At 40.9% G+C, this 21443-nt stretch overlaps 1 protein-coding gene across 13 annotated transcripts in view; it reads left to right on the plus strand.

Annotated features, from left to right (window-relative positions):
• The first annotated feature begins 1278 nt into the window (after window positions 1–1278).
• Window positions 1279–21443, plus strand: part of bptf (bromodomain PHD finger transcription factor) — a 153068-nt gene continuing 132903 nt past the window's right edge. For all 13 annotated transcript variants that reach the window (XM_059653625.1, XM_059653630.1, XM_059653626.1 and 10 more), the window contains exons 1-2: window positions 1279–1765; window positions 15062–15887. In XM_059653625.1, the coding sequence (XP_059509608.1) occupies window positions 1279–1765; window positions 15062–15887 (1313 nt within the window). The remainder of the gene's footprint in view (window positions 1766–15061; window positions 15888–21443) is intronic.

Here is a 21443-nt window from a genome sequence, read left to right on the forward strand (position 1 = left end):
CGACTGAAAACTTGAATTTTGATTTCTCTCTGCAGATGCTGCCAGGCCTGCTGAGCTTTTCCAGCAAATTCCATTTTAGTTTCTGATTTACAGCATCTTAAGTTTTTTTCCCTTTTTTACTTAGTTTATATATATTTTTCTTTCAACTTTTACAAATTGATGTTAGATCAATTGTTGGATTTGTTTTTATGAGTTTTTGCTTATGTATGTTTTCTTTTACATTCTATAAGTTTGTTATATATACGAACAGAAGTAGGTATCTAAATGTTCCACCACTCATTTACAGGTTGTGGTTGATCATTTAACTCCACAACCTTTTACTCCATGGTACAGTTTGGAGTCAAAATCCACAAAAGACCATAGCCATATCTATGCAATGGGGAGAATTAGCTTGGGGGTAACCACCAGAAAGTGCAGAATGAGAAACCAAGTCTCCATGATCTCCATCCAGTGTTGGGATTGAACCTCTACTGGTTTATTCTGCACCACATTTTAATGTACAAAATGTTGCATTTCTATCTTGTTTTACGTCTTGCTGGTAGATTTTTCTTTCATAATTTACAACTGTGTAAGATTTGCAATGTATAAAACATTGCAGTTTTTCTTCTGTTGCATTTTCCCACTGTTTGCTTATATTTAGTATCGCATTCAACAAATTTCTGTTAGATACATCACAACAGAAGCATTGCACTTTTTTGTGTGATGAGCCGTTGTGTTTTTTTTGCTTATAAATATATATAGGCTTTGGCATTTTACAAATTGATGTTCGCAGTAAAAAAAATTGCTGGCTGTGTTTTGATAGCTTGGGTGTGGGATTGTGACAGGGCCGGAGTTCCGGGGTTGCTGCTCATGCCAGGTCCCGGGAGGCGGCGCGCGCGAGGTGCTGGTGGCGGTGAAAGAAGGGGGGGGGATCACGTGACCAGTTGACTGGTTGACAAAAATGGCGGCGATCCCCGAATACAACATGGATGCCGGAAGGTTGGAGTGAAGCAGGGGGCGACGGACGAGAAGGAGGAGGAGGGGGAACAGAGAGAGGGGGTAAAAAAGGGAAAACAAAATAACAATAAACACATCGAGGCTCGGCGCCTCCCGCCCGGCATCTGCGGAAAAGGGAGGCGGGAAAGAGAGTCTCTGAAAATAATAATAATAATAAATCCAAATCTTTCTTCGCCCCTTTGGGGTGGGAGGGTTGAGGTGGTTTTGAGGGGAAGGTGAAGGAGGCAAAGGGGGGGTTAAAATAAAGTGAGGCGGAGCTGGAGGGGGTGGGGGGGGGTCACCATGAGAGGAAGGCGAGGTAGGCCGCCCAAGACGCTCGATGCTTCGCCGGCGGGAGGTGGCGGGGGACCGGCCGGCAGCCTGAGGTACCGGGCTACCGGGGTCGGCAGAGGCAGAGGGGCAGACCGGAGGCTGAATCACGCCGAAGCTGGCGGTAGAGGGAGCCGGACCTCGAGAGGCGGCAAGGCGGGGAACCGGGGCAGGGCCAAGGCCGCGGCTCAGCAGCAACGGCAGGGCAGCCGCTCCCGCAGGCTGACCGTCAACAAAGTCATCTACGACGACCACGAGAGTGAGGAGGAAGATGAGAGTCTGGTGTCCGAGGAAGAAGACGACGACGACGAGGACGAGCGGGAGAACGACGACGAGGACGAGCAAGATTCGGATTATCACCAGGCCACCGAGGAGGAGGAAGAGGACGACGAGGACGACGATGCTAGTTATTGCACGGAGAGCAGCTTCAGGAGTCACAGCACTTATAGCAGTACTCCAGGTAATGTTTCCAACATCACCAGAATCCCGTCCCTTTTTATGTTGAAGAATGTATTGTTCGATGACACCTATATGACATGTTTGGTTGGACTGTTTGGAGATCCCACTTTGTCAGATAATTACATACGCAATATTCATCAAACTCTTTCTGCATCCGTGCATGCAACAGTTGCCATGAAATGAAATTTGCGAAATGCGACTTAAGTGTTAGGAAACGTAATCTGACCTAAACTGTCATTATGATCCAGAGTTGCATTAGTTTAATCGTGCGGAGTAAGTAGTTTGTTGCAGTGATGCTGAATGGTTGGGATGTGTCTAAACTGTACACAAACTGTTGCTCATCCTGCTAATGAGTTGACTGTGGGCTTGGGGAAGAACCTCTGTGACAACTCGGCAGTCCAATTGCTTTTGACATCAGGGAAACAGTTTTAAATCTGGTGCTATTTTTCAATCTTAAAATAATTCTGTTTTATTTGGTCAGTTATTCTAATATGAGAAAAACAAGAAAAGAATGAAAATGTAAAACTGGGAATTTGAAACAAAATAATTGGAAACTCCAACAATAACTCAGTCTTAGTACTAAATTATTTTGTTTTACCTGGCGAAAAACAGAAAAGTTTCAAGTCAAGATCCAATCATCAGGACAGTTTAATAGTTCTTATGAAATAAGAAAACACAGGCATTCTCTGGTTTATATTAGATTTCATAATTTTTAACAACTGTGATTTTAAAATTGTTGGAGGATTTAAAAAGTCCTGTGCTTTGGAAAATAATAGAGTATACTAAATATTTATCACTCTCTTATCAGAATTAGATGTTCACATTGTCTGTAAATTTGAAGATGAGTTTATTTTCAAATATTAAACATTATACTTATTAACAATCCTGCCAAGCTTTAATTTCCTTGCCATTTGGAAAGGTTAAACTGTCTTTGATTCTTAATCTTGTATTGTCAGTAATGTGAAAGATGAGCAAGGATGTAGGCTCTCCCTGAGAATCAAATTGACACTAGTTGTCATTTTAGCTTTTAAACTTATGACATGCCTCCATCACATTGAGAGATAGGAATTGGACCTTGATCTTCTGACCCAACCATAATTTTAGTTGATGTAGCTATGTACCACAATTCCTCATGAAAATAGTGGTTGATTAATTTTGATGTGCCCAATACCTTTAGTAGAACGCTGCATATTTAGATTATGAATATTCCTCCTGTTCTGCATGCCAGTACCTCTTTTGGGTTTTAGTTCTTGCCAGTGGTGGTCATAGCGGTTTCAATTCTTTTGACCTCCTTCCATGCTTTGTGTGCTTGCACGTGATGTACAATATTCTGGTTGTATTTAATCCCAGGCTAACTTTCCTCTCCTTCAGCAGGGCAGTTTGAAAAATTGAGCACTCTACCTCTGGAGTATTTCCTGACTGTTTATGCTGAAACCCACGTCCCTGTTGTTATCACCCCAAGAATATTTGTTTCATGTTCCCAACCCTGGCATATCTGCTTCACAGACAGTAGCCTATTAAGAACTCAACCTAGGACCTCTCCAGTAGTATTCTACATATCCGTTGCCAGTTTCCTGGAACGTGTAATTTCGGCATCCACCACATTAAAACAGTTAAGTACATTTGAGGTTAAATCTCATCTACATGGTAAGCAACCCTCTCCAGTTAAGTCTCCATTGTGGCCCATGGATCTTCAATATTTCATTACTTTGTCCATGAGCTTTCTGTCACACCTCTACCAGCCATTACTTTAATCACAATGGTCCAGATCTTTGGAACTCATTTGGAAATATTGTTACACTTTTACCTTCCTTCAAAAACCGATGTTATTTTCTCCTTCCAACCTACTCTGTCTATGTCTTTACCTCTACCACCCGTATCACAATGCACAGACTTCTTGATTCTGTGGCATCATTTGTAAAATACATAATTTTTCTGAGTGGAATTTGAAATGAAAATACAGCCATTAGGGTAATGATAATTTGCTTTATAACAAGCAAAAAGGTTGCTCTAAATTTCTTTAAAGTGCCATGCACCAAATCACTCCAAATCAAAATTTTGTTTATGTGTATTTGTGGTAAGTACTGATCAATTAATGTTGTTCCTCTTATTTTGTATCTGTTTATAGATGTTTTGACAAATATTTTGGTTCATGAAGTAGGTCGAGACTATCCCTCTAATAATGATATTTGCAAGTGAAATGTCAAACACTTAGTGAATTAAATGCTCAATGTTGCATTCTTCAGTGGACTTAAAACAGAAATGCAGTCTGAATGGGCAACCAGTTTATTAACGCATTCTTTTCTGAAAAGTCATGGAAACAGGAGTTGGCCATTCAGTTAGATTATTTCTGATCTGTGATTTGGTTCTGCGTCTTTATCATGCTATATCTGAACCACATGCTCGTAAGCTAACTGCTCATCATTTGACCTGACAATGGTGTATGCTCATAATGTCTTATAAAAATTGGATTTTAGTACAGTTGAAAGTGGAAAATATATAGTGCAGCTCAGCAGGAGGCCATTTGGCCTAATCACTCTGCTTCTTTTGGAGATTAATCTGGTTGGGTCCCCTGTTTCACTCTGTCTAATTTTCTGTCTTCTTCCCCACCCAAAACACAGTCTTTCACTATTTCTGTGCAATTTTTTTGTCTCCATGAAATCTTCGTCAATTACTGTTAGTAGGCCATTGTTTATTCTGTATCCACTACCCAGTGAGGTATCTCCAGTCTGTTCATGTAACTAATCCCTCATCCCTGAAGCTATTCTAGTAAATTGCTCTGTACCCTCTCCAAAGCTTTCATGTTCTCTCTCATGTATGGAGTCCGGATTTCTGTGTAATGCTCCAGCTGGGGCTGAGGTAGTCTTTTTCATATGTTCAACATAACCTCTTTTCTAATCTGTCTTGAATTAAAAAGAAAACAATTTCTTATGCTTTATTAACAACGTCGTTCATCTGTCTTGTAACTTTCTAAAAATTTGTACCCAATGTAATGGACTTTAGTAATGCCTTTGACAAGATCCTGCACAGCAGGCTACTCATGAAGGGTGAGGTTGCATGAAATCCAGGGAGAGCTAGCTAATTTAGTTCAACATTGGTTGAATGGTAGAAAGCAGAGAGTGATGGTTGAAGGTTGTTTCTTGGACAAGAGGGGCCTGTGACTAGTGGTGTACTACAGGTCGATGCTGGGAACTTTGTTATTTCCAAAAATGACCTTGATATGAATGTGCACGGCATGGTTAGTAAGTTTGCAGATTATACAAAATTAGGAGGCATCATTGATAGTATTGATATCAAAAATTACAGAGGGATCTTGATCAGATGGAGAAGTGGGCTGAGGATTGGTGCATGTAGTTCAATACAGATAAGTATGTGGTGTTGTACTTTGGAAGGGTAGGACTTAGACAGTAAATGGTAAGATCCTGAGGAGTGTTGTAGAATAGAGGGACCTAGGAGTACAAGTACATAGATTGTTGAAAGCAACACCATAGGTGGACAGGCTGGTGAAGAAGGCATTTAGCATGCTGGCTTTTGTCAGTTGAGGCAATGAGTATTGGAGTTGGGACATAATCTTACATTTGTGTAAGTCATTGGTGAGGCTGCACTTGGATACTGTGTATAGTTTTGGTTACCCTGTTATAGGAAAGACATAATTTACCTGGTCAGTGTGCAATGAAGATTTATGAGGATGTTGCCAGGACTAGTAGGCCTGAGTTATAGGGAGAGGTTCGCCAGGATAGGACTTTATTCCTTGGAATGTTGGAGAGTGAGGGGTGACCTTTATTGAGGTGTATAAAAGCATAAGGGGCATAGATAGGATGAATGCATATAGCCTTTTTCAGAGGAATGGGGAATTGAAAACTGGAGGGCATAAGTTTAAAGATTTAAGAATATTTAAGAAGGATCTGAGGGGTAGCTTCTTCATGCAGAGAGTGGTGCGTATGTGGAATGGACTGTCAGAGAAAGTGGTTGAGGCAGGTATAATAGCAACATCTAAAAAAAATCTGGATAGGTATATGGATGGGCAGGGTTTAGAGGGATATGGACCAAATGCGGGCAATTAGAGCTAGCTGATCGGGCACCATGGTCAGCATTGAGCGGTTTGGGCCCAAGGGCCTGTTTTCATGCTGTAATGCTGTATAACTGAATGACACTAGTGCTTTCACTGTAAGTAGTAGTTGCGTTTCAACAACTCAGGACATTGTAGGGGTCTTTAGTAGTGTATCCACAAGTGTCAATACATTCTATCATCTCGTTTCGGTTTGGTTGCACTGCACTTGAGTCACACTTCAATGATTCAATTTAAAATAGCATCCCACGATCAGTTAAGCAAAGTATTTAACAATATTGGATCTGGATTTTCAGCCTTCCCTCAAAAAACACTTTCACATATTTCTTCAGCTAACTCCTCCTTCTCATAGCATGCTGCTTTTAAGTTCATAGCTATTAATTCAACTAAATGTTATGTTCTCACTGAGCAATTTTCCAAATGTTTAGCAGATCTATGGTGTAAATAATCTTAAATTCCTATTGCATAATTATTGTATGTTATACACATGCAAGTTTTTTTTTGAAGTAATGCAAGATGTGAGCTATTGACTAGTATGTTTCTGTGCAGTAACTTGTGTTTTCAGCTGTAAACACTGACATCGTGAGAAGTGAGAAGCAAGACCAACAGAATCTGCCCTTCTCTGCCTCACTGGGGACAGATGTTTCGTATTGACATGTTCATGCAATAATGACAAGAATGAAAAATCTTCTCCGAGATTGTAGGAACTGTAGATGCTGGAGAATCTGAAATGACAAGGTATAGAGCTGGATGAACACAGCAGGCCAAGTGGCATCATAGGAGCAGGAAAGTTGACATTTCAGGCCTAGACCCCTGAAGAAGGGTCTAGGCCCGAAACATCAGCTTTCCTGCTCCTGTCATGCTGCTTGGCCTGCTGTGTTCATCCAGCTCTACACCTTGTTATCTCAGAATGAAAAATCTGACAGGAAAATGTTGAAATCGGTTGAGGGGGGAGTAAGACAGTGGTACTTGCCAATCAACATGTATACTGATTTAACTTTGAATCAGTTATTGTAACAAAATCCTGGGAGTGCAAATATGATTAGATGACCTAAAATGTATTCTTTGCCGGATAAGGAACGCATTTATGGATTGGCTAGTGCTATGTGACACACTGAGATAACAAAAAGTCTGTTTTTAAAAAGCGGTGTATTTTTAAAGAAAGTCATTCACTTTGTCAAATTTAAATCTTTGTTTTCCTAAGATTTTGCTTTTGGGTCAATTTACAGTGAACTTGTCCTGATTTTCACAGTTACCAATCAGGCAGTATAATTACATGAAAGAAATGACCTTTTTCTTCTGCCAACCCAGATCACTATCTTCGTATTTTGCTCTATTTCATTTTTACTTAATATTCTTCTTTCTAGCCAATGGCCCATTGGTTTAGCCACTGCAATTCCGAGTGGAAATTTTGTCTTCAGAAACCGAATCTTAGACCATTGCTTAATGAAGCTAATGAACCTCGTATGAGTACACATCTGCTGCAATGATAGTCTAATTCTGAAAATTGAAAGACAATGGGAAGTTTGAAACTATTCATAAGTAAATGTTTACAAATGCAAAGAAAGATTAATTTAATGGTGTGTGGAAGCTATTTTAATTACACGTGTTAGCTGACCTTGCACTGAAAAGATATGTCTTTGTCAGGACTTGTATCATTGGTATGAGTTTGTAGTGGCCTGTAGTATTCCTATATTCTGCTGTCTGATTGGAGTTAATTTTTAGTTTTCTATCACCATACTTCTGAGTTGTTTTTTCTGTAGATCTGATATTTTATTCACTTTTTATTTAGATATTGAGATGGGACAATTTTGACCAGAATTGAAATTGGATGAGTTATATTGTTGATAGCACTAACAAGATTCATGGATGCGTAATAAAATAACTGAACAGTTAATTTGTTGTGGTTGTGATATTTGAGAAATAGTTGGCAAGGGCACAGAGAGAACTCCCTACATTTGGAATTGTCCCAAAGAATCTTTTACATGCACTTGAACAGATAGCTGGTGCTTAAACATAACATCGCCTGTGAAATATGTCACCCTTAACACCAAAGTCATTTTTAATGTTACTCTGAAGGATCTGTCCTCATGATGTACTCAGTTCTGTTCTCGTGCTTCCAGCACCTGTGCCTTATGAGGGAGCAACATATCTTGTCAGTTAGTCATTTTCACGTTTCCGAATTACACCATCTGTAAATTCATATAACTGATTGTGACATTTTTCTCAGTTAGCTATAAATATCACAAAATTAAAGTAGGGAACAACATCTGCCTTCATATGAGCATTGCCATTCGTCATGCATTAAACAAAGCAGGAGAGCCAACCTGTCTGATCTTATTTCCAAGCAACCTCAGGGCAGTATTATCAGAAAATGGCATACACACAAGTGGCCAGTTAAATTAAGAATGCGCTGCCTTGATCATTTTTTTTGAGGATGTGATTTTAAAACAAAATGTTCTGTTAGTAACTGGATTACCAGATGCTTGTTCCCAGGCTTTCACTTTTAGCTACAGGAAGCTGGTCAGCAGGTTAAAATCATGAACAAACCTAACAACTTATTAGTTGATTCTTAAACACTTCCTTGTATTTTTGTAGCATTGTGATTTAGCCTTGTTTATTTGGACTTCAGTAAAGCCTTTGACAAGGTTCTGCATGGTAGACTGATTGGTAAAGTTAGATCACATGGGATTCAAGATGAGTTTGCAAAGGAGACACAAGGTGGTGGTGGAGCATTGTTTTTCCGAACTGGAGGCCTGTGACCGGCAATGTTCTGCAGGGATTGCAGCTGGTCTGCTATTGTCTGCCCCTTTTGTAAATGATTTGGATGAGAACATAGGAGGCATGGTTAGTTAAGTTTGTGGATGACACCAAATTCACCTAATCTGCACATCCCTGGACACACCTTCATGCAACTTAGCATGGCCAATCGACCTAACCTGCATATCTTTGGACTGTGGGAGGAAACCAGAGCGCCATATGGAAACCCATGCAGACGCAGGGACAATGTGCAAACTCCACACTGTCTCCCAAGGCTGGAATTGAACCTGAATCCCTGGTACTAAGACAGCAGTACTAACCACTGAGCCACCATGCTGCTTGAAAGCACAGTATGATTTTTGCTCAGTGTTATATTTCCATGGTAAAATATGGTCAGTCATTTTTTTAAGATACCCTTTGCTGAATTAAGGATTCATTTGTGGAAAAATGGTGAATAATATTTGTTTATCTTGTCCCCATTTTTAATTCACTACAGTCCAATTGTAGGACTGAAAATCCCTTTTGTCATGCCTCAGCCATTGCCATTGGATCTTCCTGTTCTGTAATAATGTGATTTTGTTTTGCTTTCTTAATGACAGAAGAACATCTTACTCAAAAACTATTTACCCTGAAATCAAGGATTTAATGTGTATGGAGCATATTGGGACTACACAAGTGAAGGGCATGTAACTTATTGATATTTTGTTATGAAACAGTTAATAGGTAATCTGGAATTGTATAAATTGCTTTGAATGTCATACTTCAGTTGATGGCATAGAAATGGAAAAATCCAAGTGCAAGGACTGCATCAGCTAGTGGGTAGGAAGTAGTTGTCTTTTGAAATTATCTTTGGTTTGTGCTGGCCAACACTAAACAATTTCCTTTAGGAAAGGAAGCTGCCACCCATAGATGGTCTGGGGCACATGTGATTCCAGACCCACAGCAATGTGAGATAACAAAGTTAGGAGCACAAAAGCTGATGTTTTGGGCCTGGACTCTTCATCAGAAAAGCTTTTCTGATGAAGAGTCCAGGCCCAAAACGTCAGCTTTTCTGATGAAGGGTCTAGGCCTGAAATGTCAGCTTTTGTGCTCCTAATATGCTGCTTGGCCTGCTGTGTTCATCCAGCTCCACACTTTGTTATCTTGGATTCTCCAGCATCTGCAGTTCCCGTTTGCTATGGTCAGAGATATGTGGTCTATTTTTAACTGCCCTGGGCAACTAGGGACGGGCAATAAATGCTGCCCTAGCCAGCGACGTCCTCATCCCATGAATGAATTTTTAAAAAAAACAGCAGAAGGAAAAACCAAATCATTCCATCTACCTGCCTCTCCAAACACCAGCCCTGCCTGTCACAAGTCCAGGCTGCTCGGTCTCTTCAGTATTTGCAATTCCAGTTTGGAAGAAATTTGTCCTCAGTTTCAAGGGTCTGCCTAAGAAGAACAAGAACTTTGAACAGGGCTAGGCAATTCAGCCCTTCAAGCCTGCTTTGCCATTTGATGTGATCAGGGTGATCTCATCTCAAAGTCAACTCCAGTTCCCTGCCTGCTCTCCATCACCATTCGACCTATTACTAATTAGAAATCTGTCTATCTCCTTAAATTCGCTGTCCCAGCACATTCTGGAATAGCAAATTCCAGAATTTCATACTCCTTTTGAGAGAAATAATTTCTCCTCATCTGTGTTTTAAATTTGCTCTGCTGAACATAAAAATATGACCAATCATTCTAGATTATCTCTAGGTTCTAGAAGATTAGAAGTAAGAGTATGGTGAATCATTTGACTTGATTGGGTGTGCGGCAGTTTAATTAAAAAGGGTCAATTGCTCATTGTGGAATAGAATTTTGAGAAGGAGTGGTTTGTCCTGTTTTGTAATCAAAGCAGCTGATTCCACAATAGTACTGCAAGATATCAGGGAGTTGGCCTGACTGGCTGTGCAGTTCGCATATATGATAGTAGCTTAAACAGAACGGAGTTTATCTTTGTTTTATTAAGAGTTGAGTAAAAGTGCACGGAGGCCCTTAGGTGAACTGTATTGTGCTGCTGGCTAACAATAAACAAATGGAGAATAATGCTTCTGCAATTCAGATTGCATCTGAGAATATCTAGGTATAAAGTCTCCTGTTGTGTCCAAATGTTAATTTTATATTGCATAGATATATGTAATTCTTAAAATTATCTTTGTGTACAAACAGAAGATACTAAAACAAATCTGTACAATCTTTGCCAGAGGAAAAATACAAACACATTGGAATTTGACATTCTTCAGGGCTTCCCTGTACTTGCAAACAAAGGTATTAAATACTCACGCAGGACACTAATTACATTCGTTTTGAGACAACGAAAGAGTCTGATAACTGAACAGACCCTTGTTATACTTTGGCAGACCTTAGGCAGTAATTTTTTTTTCACTGCACCTTGGCAGCAGTTGCCCCCAGCTTTAGTGCATTCCTGAACAAGTAGTCCAGTCCATTTTGCAACACTCAATCAAAGTCAACTCTTTACACTGGAGGAGCAAACAGTTTCTTTCACAGAGTTGATGGTCCTCCACACATAGTTAATGTTTCTGTCGGTGTGCGTCCTGGGGCAGCAAGGCAGCTCAGTGCTTAGCTCTGCTGCCTCACTGTGCTAGGGACCTAGGTTCAATTGTGCAACTGTGCAAACTCCACACACACATTATCCCTGTGTCTGCATGGGTTTCCTCCCACAGTCCAAAGATGTGCAGGTTTGGTGGATTGGCCATGCCAGATTACCCATCGTGTCTGAGGACGTGTAGGTCTAGCGGATTGGCTGTGGGGGTTGCAGGGATAGGGTAGGGGAGTGAGCCTGTATGGGATGGTCTTCAGAGAGTTGGTGTGGATTTGTAGGGCTGAATGGCCTGTTTCACACCAAAGGAATTCTGTTCTATGAACAGCCTCTAGAGCGTAGAGCATAGAGCCCTGCATTGTGGAACTGCTTGGGATGAATGTTGACAAAAACCACTGCATCTCTCTGTCTCTAGATCGTCTTAGCAAAGTCGCATTCCAGAAGGAGATGTATGACAGTCTCTTCAAGTGCAGCGTGTGGTGGTGGAGAGTGTCCAAGTTAGACCTTTCACGTACACAAGTGGTGGTCTTCTTACTACCAGCCAAGCTATGTCTTGGTGCTTGTTGAAAATTCTGGCAATGATGCGTTCTGCCAAATGATTGACAGTTTACTCAAGGAACAAGTCTAAGATCTCTTCCTTTCCTGCAGGGTCTGGAGCATGATATGTGCTGACTACTGCCTGATGAACTTGAGTCCAAGGTATTTTCCTTTGTAAATGTTTGCGTTGGGAACTGTTTTGGTGTGTTCTGGTACACTGAGGCCAGACCCATCTCTCAGGTTAGGTAACTGCCCCTCTACCCACCCCAGTCAAGCCCCTCAGAGCTGTATACGGCTTGGCCAGTAAGCTATCACTTCCAGTAGTTTTATTTTTCTCAAACGACTTGAGGCCTTGGGCAGCTCATACAGAGGTGGTGTCTGGTTCAGCCTCTCCCGTGTGCTGTTGTTGAAGACCTTTGTGATAGATGACAGCAGTGAATGGGAGGGCATACTTCCTGTGGACTTTGTGTCATACAGTCTGACATAAAGGGATTTGCTGATCTTCTGCATGTCAGACTGAGATGATGTTACCGAGCTATCTTCTGCCTTCAGGCTGTTGATTGCAGAGCTCCTCCTGTACACCATCTGGAAGAAGAAACACTGGCATGACTGATCTCATTCCGTGGAGTGGATCTGGGACCAAAGATTATCTTGGAGATCTCGAAGGCAAAGAGTGAGGTTTGCTGGCTGTTCACCTCCTAGAGATCATCATTGATGTCAACCCCCTTTGTCTGCAGCAGGAATAAGTTCTGCATACATTTATGGAGTTTAGGCAGTTTACCCCATCTCTTGCCTTCTGAAAACCTTTGAGGATGAAGAACCTGTTATGTTCCTGTTGACTGTTTCCCACCAGTCTGTTGGAGACTCAAGGAAGGGTTTCACGGTTCTCCAAACTGTGTAATCCTTTTTGAATTCCTCATTGTGTCCTGGGGTCAACAGTTTCACATTCTGCTTCCACGTTCCCTTGCTGGTCTGCTAGTTGTCCTCTAGGCCACAGTCAGCTAACAGGAGGCAGTGGTCAAAGAAGAACACCAGCTTTACTGTGGTGGCTGTGATCAAGACTGCTCGGGACTCTGACAGGAAACCTAACCTTGAGTGGATTTACTGGCCTGGCTGTGACCAGGTGTATCACACTGCTGTGCCTGCAGGGGTGCTGACGACATCATGCAGCTTGATGTCTTTTACCATTTTCATCAAATTTGAATGCGGTGTCGAGTTTGCTGTCAGCCCCTGAAGATCTTCCAGCCTCATTGATGCAGTTGACGTTTCTGGCCAGAATAAATAACCTGGACTTTGCTTGTGGCAATGGGAGCTGCTAAAGGACAGCCAGCTGCTTGAACTTTATCACTGGGGCGTACATGCTAATTAGTCTCAGGGGTGAGTTTCTATACATAACGTCAGCTCTGCAAAGGTGCAGCCCACCACCACCTTAACTTCGGAGATGGGAATTTGCTTCCTCCCAGCATAATACCCAGGCCAGAAGAATGGCCATCGCTCCCCCTTTCTTGACCAAGTCGAAGGCCTGTCTGCCTGTAAGCTCAGTTGTTTTCCTGTGGCTGTTGAAATGTGATATCCCACATTCCTGCAGAAACAGGAAGTCTGCTCTGACATTGTCCAGGTAGGCCAAACGGAGCCACATTGTATTGTGGCTCTTATGCTACATACATCTGTACTGGCAATTCTCAAACCCGTTTTGAGTTTCATCTGGATTACAATCGGGTGTTATCAGGGTGAAGACAAAGCTGAAAAAAGTCCGGTTCCAAATTCAGCAGACCTGTTGTGCTTTGCTCCTCAAATGCTCCAGTTGCCCAGGGCTGTGGCGTGTTTGTTATTAATTTATCTGCCTTCTAGAGATGGAAGGTTCAAAGTTCAGGGTTCAATTGGCCTCTAGTTCGGAATCAAACTTGAGAGTGAAACACTCACTTGTTACACATGACCACAGCAAATGATAGTACTTTCGCAGTAAATAACCAATTCTCTGTCTCCCTCACTTCTTTTCTCTTTCCTCTTTCCTTGCTTCCCCCTCACCAAACATTCCTCTCCTCTTCTCAACTCCCTTTTATTTTTGAATAAAAAAGTTACATTGGCTATTTGCCGTTCTAATAGTAGGTTCTCCAAATCTGGGAAAGTATGGAAAGTTAAAAACAAGCCATGAACTGTTTCAGACACATCTTTTAATCTCTGAAGTCCATCAGGATCTGGCCCTTGTCAGCCTGTAGTACCACATCCCTGGTGATAGAATTTTTAAAATTACATTCTCCCATCCACTTCCTCATGTATACTATTCCTGAGATGTTATTAAGTCCTCTGCAGTAAAGAATGATTCAAGATATCCACTCAAATTTGCAAATATCAGTATGATGATGTACTAAAATTTTCTTGCCCATATCCTGTTCCATACCAAGGTTAGTTTACTTACCATATCTGTTTGCTGACTTACATTGCCTTCCAGTTCTCTTTAAATTTAAAATTCTGTTCAAATTCTTCAATACCCCTGTGTCTCCCTGTCTCAATGACCAAATCCAGCTTTACGACCCTCTGAGAACTTTATATTCCTCCCCTCTGTTCATCATTCACCTTCCTGTATATGCCATGTTTTCAGTCAAGTCTAGACTCTGGAATTCCTTCTCTAAGTCTGTCTCACTGCTTTTTCATCTCTTATCCTTTAAGATTCCTTCAAAAAAACTAACTTAAGTTTTTATCACCTCTCCTACCATCTGCATCTTTGTTTTTGTTCTTTAATCCTAAAGGTGCTGGAAAAGCTCGTCAGGTCTGGCAGCATCTGTGAAGAAAAAAACAGTTAACACTTTGGGTCAGGTGACCCTTCCTCAGAAGGCTTTTATTTTAGGATTAATGTTAGCTTGCATTTGATTTGGGCTTCTATGAAGTGGTTTGTTTTTCTGTATCAAAAATGCTTTTGAACTGCTAACGTTATTTTAAAATAGAATAAAATTCCTATGTGGAGGTAGGTGTGCTCCAGAAACACAGTTTGGCCTGGACAACAATTTCCTGTTGTGCAATACATATATGTTATATGTTTTTAGCGACTCTTCTTCCAATTTTATTAGCTGACTGTGTGGTAGGCAGATGATTCTATTGACCTTTCTGCAAGAAAATGAAGTTGCTTACGGTTATGATGCTGGTATGTTCACATTTCTGTATTTTGAACCCTTGATATGATAAATTAATAAACACATATCTATACATTATTACCCAGATATTTGGGGGAAAAGATTGGAGAAGCTAGATTAAAGATCTGTGCTATTGTAAGTAATTTTCTGTTGCTTGTTTGTGGTTGATCTAGAAAGTTACACAAATATTAACTTTTTATGTTGCTGTATTTATAGGGAGGCGAAGACAGACAAGGGTGCATCGGGCAAGATCACCATTGTTTGAAGAAACAAATGTTGTTCCTCTTGATATTCCAAAATGTTCAGAAGACTTACTGGTCCCCAGTGAAGAGCTGTTGAGCATTATTGCTATTTATGAGGTGTTGAATAATTTTGGAGCAGTGTTGCGTCTTTCACCTTTCCGCTTTGAAGACTTCTGTGCTGCATTAGTTGGTCAGGAACAGTGTACATTAATTGCAGAAATGCACATCGCTTTGCTGAAAGCGATTTTGCGAGAAGAGGATTCTTCAAATACCACCTTTGGTCCTGCTGACTTAAAAGATAGCATCAATTCTACGTTGTACCTTATAGATGGGATGACATGGCCAGAACTGGTTCGGGCCTATTGTGAAAGTGACCGGGAATACCATCACGTACTACCCTATCAGGAAAAGGATGAATATCCATATGGACCAATCGAAAACAAAATCAAAGTTCTTCAATTTTTAGTGGATCAGTTCCTTACGACGAACATTGCCCGTGAGGAGTTGATGTCGGAGGGTGTAATCCAATATGATGACCACTGTCGGGTTTGTCACAAGCTTGGTGATCTGCTTTGCTGTGAAACCTGCTCAGCTGTGTACCATTTGGAATGTGTGAAACCACCACTTGAAGAAGTGCCAGAGGATGAGTGGCAGTGTGAGATCTGTGTGGCACACAAAGTTTGTGGCGTTTGTGATTGTGTGCCTGAAATCCAGAAAAATAAACCATATATTCGCCATGAGCCTATAGGATATGACAGACACAGACGGAAGTATTGGTTCCTGACTAGAAGGATTATAATGTAAGTATCATTTTATTTTAACAAAACTGGAGTTTATCTTGATGAAAAATACTCTTAGCAGCCGTCAGAGTAAAATCAACATAAGTGTTGACAAATCACGTTTAGCTTTTATTTTACATACTGATTTTTGATTGAGTGTGCCAGTCATCCTTTCAGGTTGTTGATCTTAATTATATTTCTGCGGGAATTTGTTTCTGTAATTGCAATATGTATTGTTCCCATTTTAATGCGCTGGGTTATGCAAATAATTACTCAATTTCAGATATTGATTGTTGTTAATCAAATGAAGCATAAGGAGAATATATAACACCCTCCGTCAGTAGAAAGAATTAAGGTGGTATGAAAAGATATCTTTCCAGGAACATTGTCAAGGAGTTTCATATTGATTCTTGCAATTTTTTTTTCTTGAATGCATTATCCATTGGGTTCAACCTCAAAAGCTGTAACGTTGTTATAATTTTGTGTCAGGATTATTTTGAATAACTTTATTTTTGCATGTAATCTCAAAACTAGCCAATTGACTCCAAAGTTAAAATGAGCATCTGAAAGTTGAAAGTGTAAAGTATATTTGGGTAGGTGATAGCCTAGTGGTATTATAACTGGACTGTTAATTTGGAGACCCTATAATATTCTGGGACCTGCATTTGTATCCTGCCTTGCCAGATGGTGGAATTTGAATTCAATTAAGATCTGGAACTAAGAGTCTAATAGTGACCATGAATCCCTTGTCAGTTGTCAGAAAACCTATTTGGGACAGGAGTGGAAGTAAGGCCATTCGGCCCATCAAGACCACTCCGCCATTTAATCATGGTTTATGGGCATTTCAACTCCACTTATACCCGCACTCTCCCCGAAACTCTTGATTCCTTGCAAGATCAAGAATTTATCAATCTCTGCCTAGAAGCGCTCCGTAGCAATGAATTCCACAGGCCCACCGTGCTCTGGCTGAAGAAATGTCTCCTCATTTCCATTCTAAATTTACCCCGTCTAATTCTAAGGCTGTGCCCATGGTTCCTGGTTTCCCTGCCTAACGGAAACAACTTCCCAGCATCCACCCTTTCTAAGCCATGCATTATCTTGTAAGTTTCTATTAGATCTCCCCTCAACCGTCTAAACTCTAACGAATACAATCCCAGGAACCTCAGCTGTTCAACATATGTTAAAAGTGTCCTTTTCAGGAAGGAAACTGACATCCTTATCTTGTCTGGCTTACATGTGACTCTAGACCCACAGCAATGTGGTAGGCTCTTTAATTGCCCTCTGGGATGGGCAATAAATACTAGCCTAGCTAATGCCACCCTCACCCTGTGAATGAGTTTTTTAAAAATAATAATTCCACTAATCTTAAAATTTAGTTTCTTGTGAACCCAAAGGGGTGTTCTCTAATGATATTGAGTCTAACCTATTAAACTTGTTGACTCTGCACTTCTTCAAAGCAATATGTTCAAATTCTAATATTCTTTAAGGAACATTCAATTCTCAACAACAGTTTGTTACAGCGTTTTACCAAAGTTGTTTGCATGCATTCTAGTAGATCAAGTGGATCTGGTAAATTTGAAGAACAGGAAGTTATACTGTTGTCTTGACCAATGCTGTTTCAACCACTACCGTGGAAAACCATTGGCCTACATTTTAAGGTCTGCAGTGAGGCAATAACAGCCGTTGCTGACCTCAGAAAGCTACACACAAAATCCTACTAATATTTGTGGTATGGGCTTCCTTTTTCCTGATTGCAGTTTAAGTCTGTTGTGAAGTTGAAGGGATTACTTGGCATGCAACAACAGTGATGTTGAGCAGCAGGCTAAACCGCCAAACACATTTGAAGTGTTCTCTGAGCACAAAGAAAATTTAAACCAGGAAATTAAAGCACTGAGTGCTTTTATAGGTATTTCTTGGGCAGTCAAACAAACTTTATTTCTTTTTAAATAGAGTAGCTCCCTGAACCGAAAATTCAGCCTTTGCATCAATCCTGTAAATAGGGCTAAAGCAGTTTGCTCACCCTGCAAGCATAATGCAGAAATATAGCTCATCAAAGCAATCTTCCAAGATGCTGGCTATCCTGATTAGACTATCATTTTGTGTCTTTCATACAAACTTGCAAATGGGCCAAAGGCCACAACTTTCAGATGTCTGTCTCAAATTACCTTGGAAAGACAAAGTTTCTCAAAATGTTGTGCTGTAAATGAATTGCCTGGCTGACTGGGGAGCCTGGTTTCCTGTTACTTTGTACATGGCAACGCCTTGCCAGTAGTCATGAGTAATAACCAAGAGAGCCCTTCTCTCCTTTCGTATAAGTTGTTATGAGTTTTCGATTTGCCTAGCTTGTGTTTATGCAGATGAGTGCAAGAAAAAGAACTTAACAATTCTTTCTTTCAGCAATACTAACTGATTATCTCAGATAGAAACTAAAATTAAGATTAAAAAATCTGGGAGCTTGGGGTGTTGAAGAAGTGTAGAATCATTGACAGCAGTGTCTGGATTTCTGCATTATTCTGTACGTATGCTGACGTCTAGCATTATTGCTTCCTTCAGTACAGTAATAGCAGTGAATGCTGATAGGTTTTTCATTGTTATTACCATCTGAAAACGTACCTAATAACTGGATTTTAGCTCCTGGCTTTTATTATGCTGCTCACAGAGACGCTAGGAAGTTGTTTCCGTTAGCTGGGGAGACTAGGACCCGAGGGCACAGCCTTAGAATTAGAGGGGGTCAATTTAGAACGGAAGTGAGGAGACATTTCTTCAGCCAGAAAGTGGTGGGCCTGTGGAATTCATTGCCACGGAGCACAGTGGAGGCCGGAACGTTAAATGTCTTCAAGGCAGAGATCGATAAATTCTTGATCTCACAAGGAATTAAGGGTTTCGGGGAGAGTGCGGGTAAGTGGAGTTGAAATGCCCATCAGCCTTGATTAAATGGCAGAGTGGTCTCAATGGGCCAAATGGCCTTAGTTCCACTCCTATGTCTTATGGTCTTATGAGTTTAATGGTTGTAAAAGTCTATGGGAGTAATTTAAAGTATTGGATCATAGAGATGTACAGCAAGGGAACATCCTTCTGTACAATACCTCTGTGCTGGCGAGATATCCAAAATTAATCTAGTCCCAATTGCCAGCATTTGTCCCATATCTCTCTATACCTTGCCTATTCATGACCCCGCCCAGATGCCTTTTAAATGTTTTATTTGTACCAGCCTCCTTCACCTCCCTGGCAGCGCATTTCATTCATTCACCACCCTGTCCGTTAAAAAGTGGTCACTTGGGTCCCTTTTTAAATTTTTTCCCTTCTCACCTTCAACCTTAAGACTCCCTTACCCTGGGAAAAAGACCTTGGCTATTCATCCTGTCCATGCCCCTTTTTATTTTATAAACTTCTATGTAGTCATCCCTTGGTTCCCGACACTCATTAAGTAGCCCCAGCCTATTTAGCTTCTCCCTACTGCTCAAACCTGGCAACACTCTTGTAAATTTTTTCTGAACCCTTCCAAGTTTCACAACACCTTTCCTGTAGCAGGGAGACCAGAACTGATTACTGTGTTCCAAAAGTGGCCTCACTGATGTCCTGTATAGCCACAACATGACCTCCCAACTTCTAAGCTGAATGCACTGACCGATAAAGGCAAGCGTACCAAATGCCGCCTTCACTACCCTGATACGAAGTTGGGTGATGAAGATGCAGAGATCCTTCAGCATGATCTAGACATGTTGAGTGAGTGGTCAAATCAATGGCAGATGCAGTATAATTTGGATAAAAGTGAAGTTATTTATTTCGGGAGCCAAAACACGAATGCAGATTACTACCTGAATGGCTGTAAATTGGGCGAGGGGAGTGTACAGTGGGACCTGGGTGTCCTTGTATATCAGTCGCTGAAGGTAAGCATATGCAGGTGCTACAGGTGGTAAAGAAGGCAAGTGGTATGTTGGCCTTCGTTGCAAGAGGTTTTGAGCACAGATGTAGGGATATATTGCAGTTACACAGAGCCTTAGCAAGGCTGCGCCTGGAATATTGTGTTCAGTTTTGATCTCCTTTTCTGAGAAAGGATGTTGTCGAGACAGTGCAGCGAAGAATTACCAGGCCAATTCTGGGGATGGCAGGACTGACCTATGTGGAAAGATTGACGAGGTTGTGATTGTTTTAGCTGGATTTCAGACAAAAGCGAGGCAGAATCTCACAGAGACTTAGAAAATTCTGACAGGACTGGACAGGGTAAATACAAGGAGGATGTTCGTGATGGTGGGTGTGTCCCGAACCAGAGGTTGAAGTCTGAGGATTCGGGGTAGATGATTTAGGATGGAGATGAAGAGACATTTCTTCACCCAGAAAGTGGTGAGTCTGTGGAATTGATTACCACAGGAAGTAGTTGATGCCAAAGCATCGAATGTGTTCAAGAGTTGACTAGATATAGCACTTCAGGTGATTGGGATCAAAGGATATGGGGAGAAAGCAGGATTAGGCTATTGAGTTGGACGATCAACCATGATCGTGATGAATGGCAGAGCAGGCTTTGAGCCAAATGGCTGCCTTCTGATCCTATTTGGCTACGTTTACTTGCGACACCACTTTCAAGCGGCAATAAATATGCATCCCACAGCCTCTTTGTATGTCAGCACACCCCAAGACCTTATCATTACTTGTATAAATCCTGCCCCGGTTTGCCTGAACAAAATGCAGCACCTCATATTTTTCTAAATTAAACTCCATCTGACCAAGGTCCCGTTGGCTTCTGAGGTAACCACCTTCGCTGTTTCCGAAGTATTTAAAATATATTTCAGAAGTAACCCGTAATGTAAATTGGTGGCACTTTCATGTGAAATCTCAATTTATCTTTGTGAGTACGTATATATTAGAGACTGAAAATATCAGTTCAGCTTGAATTGCCAGAATGTATATTTAATCATTGTGGTTCTCAACCATGAAAAAATGTCATTGTCCTCATTGTGTTATTGTTTCAGAATTCTCAATTTGTTGATTTGGTGCTGAGGTAATCCAGTTAGTGACTTAATTTTTTAATTTTTGTGATTTTCGAAATTTTCAGCAGTTCCCTTCCAGCACACTTCTGCCTCTCTACTTTACTTGCCTCCTTTTAATTGAATTAAATTGAATTAGCTTTATTGTCACATACTCAAATGAGTACCGTGAAAAGTTTGTAAGTTGCCAGTTAGAGCACAAAGGTGGCCTTCAAAGGTGCCTCCTACATCTTCCTGTCTCTGATCAAGCTCTTGGCCACCTAATTTAATATTTCCTTATGTGGCTTGGTGTCATTCTCTATAATGCTCCTGAGAAATCCTTTCGGATGCTTTATTGTTATTCTATTTAAATATGAGCTATTGTTAATATTATCTTTTGTTTTGTCTTGAATTTCTGTGCTTTATCTTGCTCATAGCAGACCCCATCTCCCACTATTTTAGCGAACAGTTACAATTTCTCCAACCTGGCCTTGCACGTCTTTGTGTGTGATTTGATTTAAACAGAGGCCACCCAGGTTGACAGGGCTGTGAAGAAGGCAGAGAATGTTTTAGCTTTTATTAATAGAGGGATGGAGTTCCGGAACCAAGAGGT

The sequence above is a fragment of the Stegostoma tigrinum genome, chromosome 22, assembly GCF_030684315.1.
Source record: "Stegostoma tigrinum isolate sSteTig4 chromosome 22, sSteTig4.hap1, whole genome shotgun sequence".
Lineage (NCBI taxonomy): Eukaryota > Metazoa > Chordata > Chondrichthyes > Orectolobiformes > Stegostomatidae > Stegostoma > Stegostoma tigrinum.